Source organism: Limulus polyphemus, unplaced genomic scaffold (assembly GCF_000517525.1).
Source record: "Limulus polyphemus unplaced genomic scaffold, Limulus_polyphemus-2.1.2 Scaffold2715, whole genome shotgun sequence".
Taxonomy (NCBI): Eukaryota; Metazoa; Arthropoda; class Merostomata; order Xiphosura; family Limulidae; genus Limulus; species Limulus polyphemus.
This window is the reverse complement of record NW_013668325.1, coordinates 163518-171469: the sequence shown is the minus strand read 5'-3', so window position 1 is coordinate 171469 and position 7952 is coordinate 163518. Positions and strand designations below refer to the sequence as shown.

Sequence of the window (7952 nt, the reverse complement as noted above, 5' to 3'; positions counted from 1 at the left end):
ACTAGGATGTGTTAGTTTTACATTATTACTGACTGAAACAGCCAAGTTTACATGCTACACATTAGCTAATAATTAAACTCCAAATGTAAGTTTAGTAAAAAACTAAGAAGAGAGCTACTTTCACATCAACTAAAAACATATTGATTCATTAGTTTATTGATTGAGTAGTCTCACTTCTGCTTTCAAAATAATTTGAAAATTATTCCTGCATCATAAGAGATTCTGTGCAGTTTGGCCCCTGTGCTCCAAACGTTATTATCCAGCTAGCTCGTGGCCCCTGTGCTCCAAACTTTATTATCCAGCTAGCTCATGGCCCCTGTGCTCCAAACTTTATTATCCAGCTAGCTCATGGCCCCTGTGCTCTAACCCTTATTATCCAGCTAGCTCGTGGCCTCTGTGCTCCAAACTTTATTATCCAGCTAGCTCATGGCCCCTGTGCTCCAACCCTTATTATCCAGCTAGCTTGTTTCCCCTGTGCTCCAAACTTTATTATCCAGCTAGCTGGTGGCCCCTAAATTATGTTAGGCACTAGCAGTGTATGATAAAATAATGTGTGGAATTTGCTATATTTGATGTTAACCCTAAACAGTCAACAACTACATGTTGCTCAGCTTTCATTTTGGCAGCCCCAGTCACAATCCTTTAGTTTATATATAGTTCCTGACACATTAGTTGGCATGAAACTCTTGAGAAAAGAACAGGTACATTAGTTTCGTATGTTTACTGTGCTCCGTGGTACAAAACGTTTTTTTACAGTGGAACTTTTTTTTTACTTCACATCATACAGTGTTCTATCATGGTTAGCAGACTCTTGGTATGTTACAGGTCTGCTTTATTAATTTCTTCACAACAGTATTGTTTCTACTAACAGTCTTCACTTTTAGGAATGTTTACACTGAAGTGTACGTGTCACGAAGTTACTAAACTGTATTGAAATGTCTATAGATTATTTACAGCAATGCCACAAGTAACACCGTTATTAATAAAAACTCTAATCAAAATTAGAAACAAAATTAATTGCACGTACCAAAATGTCGATAGATTAATATCAAACTTCTTTCATTAATAAGGTGGCTAACTTTTACAACTCGTTCTTGATCTCTTCTCAATGGCCATCTACAGAAAAAAGAAATGAAATAAATTAAAATCTAACATTTCTGTAATAATAATAATACAAAAAGGAATGAACCTGATAAATAATAAGAGAAAGAACACTTAACAAACTTACTATATAAACACCAGATGTCACCATTACCATGAATAAAGAATACCTAAAATAGTTTCAAAGTGTTCAATTTCATTGCAAGGCACATGGGGCCAGTATTTTTTTATTTTTGTTTCATGTGGCATAAGCAGATGAGAACGGTAACCCCATAAACAGGATGCCAGTCCGTCACAGGTTAACCCCCAGCTAATAGCTCAGTAAGTTGGAACAAGTGGTACATGAAGTGTCTTGCTCAAGAACACAATAGAATGATATGAACCAGCCTTGAACTCGCAACCATCCAACTACGAGACCAGAGCACAATACCACTGAGCCATGCCGCCCCCCCCCCTTTAAATCAAAAACAGGATACAAAAGTTGTTTAAATAAGGTATTTGGCCACAGAAAGTTGTACTTAAGATTTTAAATTAATGTCTGCTTCAAAAAAAGATATGCTGAGGAATTTTTCTTGGTTATTTCCACACAAAATCAGAAAATATCAAACAGTTTAAGGCTAATAATAAGCACTTGTATGCACAGCTAACTGATATAATATTAACCTACATTACGGTAAACAAAAACTTTAATAAAGGTGAGAAGATATAAACATACCAGCATCAACAGGAAATTGGTGAAATATCAGCATCATAAAACAGTGATAAAAAAGAATAAATCGTAGTCATTTATAATCAAATTAAACCTGAAAACAAAACAAACAGTTATTATCGACTGCACAACTTGTTTCACAAGACAAAAAATACACTACTTGTGTAACTTTTTTGTCTTGCAAGGTTTAAATTTGATTATAACAGACTTGCACATATTTGTTTTATATATATACATATATATAACATTGCACAATGTTACTTTACTGTAGCTACAAGCTATTTGTACCAAGCTCACAATAATAAAATCTTCAAATGCATATTTAAATCTAGCATCATTATTTTCCTACATAATAATTCTCAGTTTTGTATGCACTGTGCAGATATGTGTATCTATGACTACTTGGTTTTTCCTGTGCTCCTCCCAAAGCTTTCGATAAAACAGCTTGAATTTTTCTCACTGAGAGCTGCTCTAGAACCCAAGTGGTCACTTGGTGCCTGATGCCAACTCCTGAGGGAGAGTGACAGTGTTTGTATGGTGGGTAGTCTGAATGAGTTCTACCAGTGAACACAAGGAAGCACAAATTTAATTTTCTCTGACACTCTTAGAGTTTGACTATGAAAGGCTTAATTTCAGATGTAAACTGAATAACTTATTTTTATACAGCTTCAATTTAAGGTACCAAAGTGGTGCTCTGGATTGCTGCAGCAGCATTACATTCCTGGTTATATAGGCCTCTTTCCTCTTGCATTGTAAATTAAGAACACAAGTTATTGGCAGTGGGTTCCTTTGGGTATTTTATTGTTACCTCAAATCAGTTTGATTAGGCCTGTGTGTTAAATTTTGCAAAAAGCTACTTGAGAGCTATCCTAGTTAGCTGTCCCTAATTTCTAAATAACAGATTAGAGAGAAGGTGAACAGTCAACACATCCACACTTCTCGGGTGGTATAATGGGATTTGGTAGTTACTCTTATAACGCATCCACAACCCGGTCTGCACAAAGCTTACTTTTAATAACATCCATCAAATATAAACTCCAACTACGCCCGTTTTTAAACTATTCAACTAAATAAATGCACGAGAAAGGTAAGCAAGACCAATCACGGAAACACGCACGAATTTCCTTCCCTTGTAGCAGGAAGGGCACGTTCACTGCACACGTGTCGTTGGAATACCGCGAAACGTTATTTTTATTTGGGATACTACTGAATATTTATTTTTCTAAATGTATTTGCCACAAACGGAAGCCAGACAGACTATGTAAACAAGAGATAACTCTAAACATCGGGTATTTCCAGTGTTAACATAAAATGACCATCAGGAAATACGTATTAAAAAATTGGGACAAAGAAAATATGGAGCCAATTATCGCTTACAGGTGAATGAAACTAATAAAAACAATAGTGGAAAGACCCACTCAGTAGCACGAGCGAAGGACGGGTGGGGACGAATTATGAATGAAACCTTTCGTACATAACGGGAGGTTGAGGTTGAAATAAAACAAAAAGTCGAGTTTGAAAGCCACTGGATATACACATCTAGAAATAGATGTCACCTCACGGCTTTATAGTAAAGACATACACATAAATAATAATACAACAATAACTATAGTTCCGGTCTCTCGCAATTTGAAACGGTTTGCTAAGAAGTGTTCGAATAACCACAGTATGTGCAATCTCGACACTGGAGAATTTTAGGCGTTTTGATTAACAATGGTGGGATTTTCCTCGTTTATCCATTTTTTGAAATATGTTTTAAATGTGTTGAAATGGGGATCTATTCACGAAAATAAAAAAGAGCGAGTTATCTACAAGGAACTAGAAATTTTCTGCATATATATTATCGTTTGCACAACAACGCGTTTCATATCCTTTTTCGTAACTAAATTATGCTTTAACGTATTCATCACGTTGTAGTAAGTCAACTTTCTCCATACGGATGTGTAAGTGGATTGAAGAAATATACAAACTTAAAACGAGTGTTTCTTTGGACTAAAAACTGCTTTCATCTCCCTCTCCTCTCCTTCGTCCAGCATAATATTTCATTCTGTATTCAAGACAAGTTACATTGAAATGTATTGCATTTGTAAAATACAAACTATTTCAGATTTTTCTCACTCTCTCTCTTGAAAAACTGACTTTATTAGTCTTAAAATTTGATGATGTATAACACTTTCAAATTGCTTATTACTTAACCCTAAAATCACACGATTCATTTTTTTAACGTTCAATGTAGACAGGGCACAGCTACGGTGACTTTTATGTTTTTGCCCGTTACAACACTGTGTAAAGAACTCTCTAAAAATTCGGCGAATCCTACATTTTCTATGTAAACTAAATAGGGGACCGCTGCAATAATTAGTGAAATTAAATGTAATATTTACAGGTTTTTTTTATTCGAGTCGCACGTCACTAAAGATCCTGTAACTAACAAGTAGCAATTAAATAGATTTGAAAATAATTATTTAACTTAGAGGTAAGTCTGTACTTCTAGGGTTAGGTGGGAATATTTACAAATTATAACTTTTCAATAGCCCAAATCTAAGCATAAAAACTGTTCAAATGACAACTGAATATTTCTCAATGAGAAGTAATTCCAAAGGTCCAGTAATGTTGAGAAGGTTTAAGCATTGCAATGAATTAAAATATTAATAAGTTCGAATTCTGATTAAGAAGTTAGCACACAGGATCACGTACAAAAGTTGTAATGGTTTTAAAGCGAGACCCAAAGCTCGAACTTTCGAATAGTTGAGATATTAGTGTTGAGAAACGTAAGCTTTTATATTTACTTAGAAATATTGTTGTTGGTTCGTTACTCAGGCATTCTTATAATAACCGAATAACAAATTAAATATCAAAACGCTACGTGGTTAAAAATAAAATCTGACAAAATGGGTGTATTTATGCTCTAATGACAAAGCTTAATTAAACAATAAAATATAAATAGAAAATACAGTAATAGTGAAGAGCTCGCCAAATTGGTTTGTATTGAATTTCGCGCAAGGAGCTATCTGCGCTAGCCGTCCCTAATTTAGCAGTGTAAGACTAGAGGGAAGGCAGCTAGTCATCACCACCCACCGCCAACTCCAGTGGATGTGTATAGAAATTCGCCCTTTAGGTACACTCTATAAAACTATAGATGAGGGTCCTTATTGACTCTATCACCTATTTAAAGAGATTTATCTAAATCCAGTTGCTTGTGTGTCCACGACTTTGCTAGTTTCAGAAATTCTTACATCATAAGCGGGATTACCGGGGAGGGGAGCATTTGTCCCCTCATTTTTTGCCTGTGGGATCTAGTACATACACACGACAATAATCACAGTAATTAAGGCCAGACTTTTCGCCCCTCTCCACGCATTTTGGTTCCAAATCCCGCTCATGCTAGCATTATACAATCACTCATGTATAAAAAAAATACTATCAATGAACACCATCGGTTACTACTGGTGTCATCTCCTCCATGCATTTTATATGCACAAAATAATTTATCTAACTCAAGTTTTGGGGTCAGTTCTTTACACCAGTTGTCATAACAGAACAGGCTAAACGTAATATTGCTGAAAATGATGCAACAAAAGGACTGAATCTGATATGTACGATAAATAAATAAATAAATACAAGTCTGTAAATTCAGGGTTGAAGCTGTCATAAAGAGGGCAACAACGTGTAGCCTGCTCTGATAAAATAAACCAGTTATACTACACGTTCTTCTGTCATGATAGTTCTAACCAAACGTAGTTTCTGGGTAATGTTTTTTCATCGATCGAGTTTAATGACCTACATATACTATTACTTGTGTAACCATCCTGAAGAGGAAAATTGCTTCAGGTAACATTTCATCATTTTCAGTCTCAAAAATCTCAAGCTTCAAACTTGGATTCACAGATTTTTTAATGCAATATTTTACGAATGCGTTTACTATTTATATTCTATGTTAAATACTTCCTTATTGTAACATTTCACGTTTAAGCTTCCAATTCCAGACTTTATATATTTATACCGTTCACTGTGGGTGATGTTTAAATGTTTTTACAAAATTCAGTTTAATAAAAAGGCCTAACTCGGTGAAACCACTTATTTCCTATGTAAAATGTATAGGGAACGTGGGTAAATTAATATTTGAAACGTACACACAGACCTTTCTATACGTTGTTATATGAAGTAGGCCGAAATCTAGCAATTAAAGAAAAAGTATTTAATACAGAAAACAGTCGGTGTATAAATTTTTACAAACAGAAATACCAGTTAATATTCTAACTCGATTTAAAAGTATTAAAAGTAATTGTGGAGACGCACAAGTGATACACTAATCAATTCATCATTATTACAATACGTTGTTAAAGAAAACAAAAAAGACGGGCGAATACGGTATTCTAGTAATACGTATTTACTTTACATAAAACACCTCGTTTTTATAAACCACAACTTATCAATGTATCATTAAGAAATTTTGATCAACATGTCCCGGAGCTCCACATACTTAACACAAGGTTTCTGGTTATCGTTTGACCCACATAGGCTTAATAATATTCACATCAGAAATATTTGCTGGCCAAGTCGTGGCTACAAATATTTAATTGACCTCCTTTACCTCAAGGGTATCATTCCATCACATTTTCTGTATGCTTGAGATCTTTGACGTGCTGGAAGGTGAATACCTGCCCAACAGATCTCGTTTCTGGAGGAAAAAATAAGAATATGATTTTTACCAATCAACAGTCAGGTTGCCATCATTGTCTATAATACTATTACACTTTCACTGATTGATATCACTTCTGTATAACAGAGACGACTGGTATGGGTATTAAAAACTTTAATTAAAATAAAGTATATGAACAACGTTTCGTCATCTTCGGGTTAACAAAGACAGTTTGAAACTGACCGTTACTGGGCACATGTCTTAGAGACGAGAGTGTGAACAAGTACGAGATTGAAGGGGGCGTAGCAGTAAGATATTAGGTGATTAATATAGGTATAATGCTGTTCCTTTATGTTGGTATTCTTCTTCTTTTTTTCTTTTTAATTATGCACAAAGCTACACAAGGGCTATCTGTGCTCTGCCTACCACGGGTATCGAAACCCGGTTTCTAGCGTTGTAAGTCCGCAGACATACCGCTGTGCCACTGGGCCCTTTATGTTGGTACAAATTTGGTTTGAGTTCTTGTGTAAGTTGGGCTTCTTTGATTTTTCGTTTGGTTGACTTTGTTTCTCTACTTGATATGTTGGTGTTTTCTATGCTTATGTTGTGTTTATTTGTTTTGCCGTGTTCATTGAATCGGTTTCCTTTTTTCGGCTTGTTTCTAAAAAACAACCTTACACAGAAAGATATTAATTCTATAAACAACCTAAAACAAGACAACAACATAAAAATTATAAAAGCAGATAAAGGCAATGCCATTGTAATAATGAACACAAGTGAGTACATTCATAAAATGAATGACATCCTATTAGATATAACCCAATTTACGCCAATCCTCACAAATCCAACAAAAACACATGAAAACCAGCTAAACAAAATGTTACTACAATTGAAAAAACCCAACACAATCTCAGAAAACCAGCAAACCACAACTATATGGCACCCCCCCCCCCATGCCTCACAAACCCGATTGTCCACTTCGACCCATAATGTCCGCCTATGAATCTTCTTTAACTACGACCTTGGTAAATACATAGCACGGGCATTTTTTACATATGTAACATCAGCAGGATCCTTTTTTAAGGACTCTTTTAACTTTAAATCTATTCTGGATCAACTAAACCATAAAGCCTTAAATCTCCATTTTCACTGAATTCCCAACTACTGAAGCCTGCAAGATAGCTTTAGAACTTTATATCAAAGACCCCAACCCATTAATACAACTCTTCTAGAATTCACTACCACCAAAACCAACTTCATGTTCAACAACCAAAAGTACATACAAATAAATGTTTTAAGTATGGGCAATCCTGTGTCCCCAATTCTAACCAACATTTTCATGACACAGATTGAATCTCAAGCGATCAATTCAGCCTTACACCCACCTCTATAGTGGTTTGTTTGTTTTGAATTTCGCGCAAAGCTACACGAGGGCTATCTGCGCTAGCCGTCCCTAATTTAGCAGTGTAAGACTAGAGGGAAGGCAGCTAGTCATCACCA

General features: G+C 35.3%; 1 protein-coding gene across 1 annotated transcript in view; it reads right to left on the bottom strand.

Annotated features, from left to right (window-relative positions):
- Window positions 1-1027: 1027 nt before the first annotated feature.
- The window catches only part of LOC106467715, a gene marked incomplete at its 3' end in the record, with an annotated part of 21972 nt that continues 15047 nt past the window's right edge, over window positions 1028-7952 (bottom strand). The window contains exon 2 of the mRNA XM_013928090.1: window positions 1028-1116. Within this exon, the coding sequence (XP_013783544.1) occupies window positions 1028-1116 (89 nt within the window). The remainder of the gene's footprint in view (window positions 1117-7952) is intronic.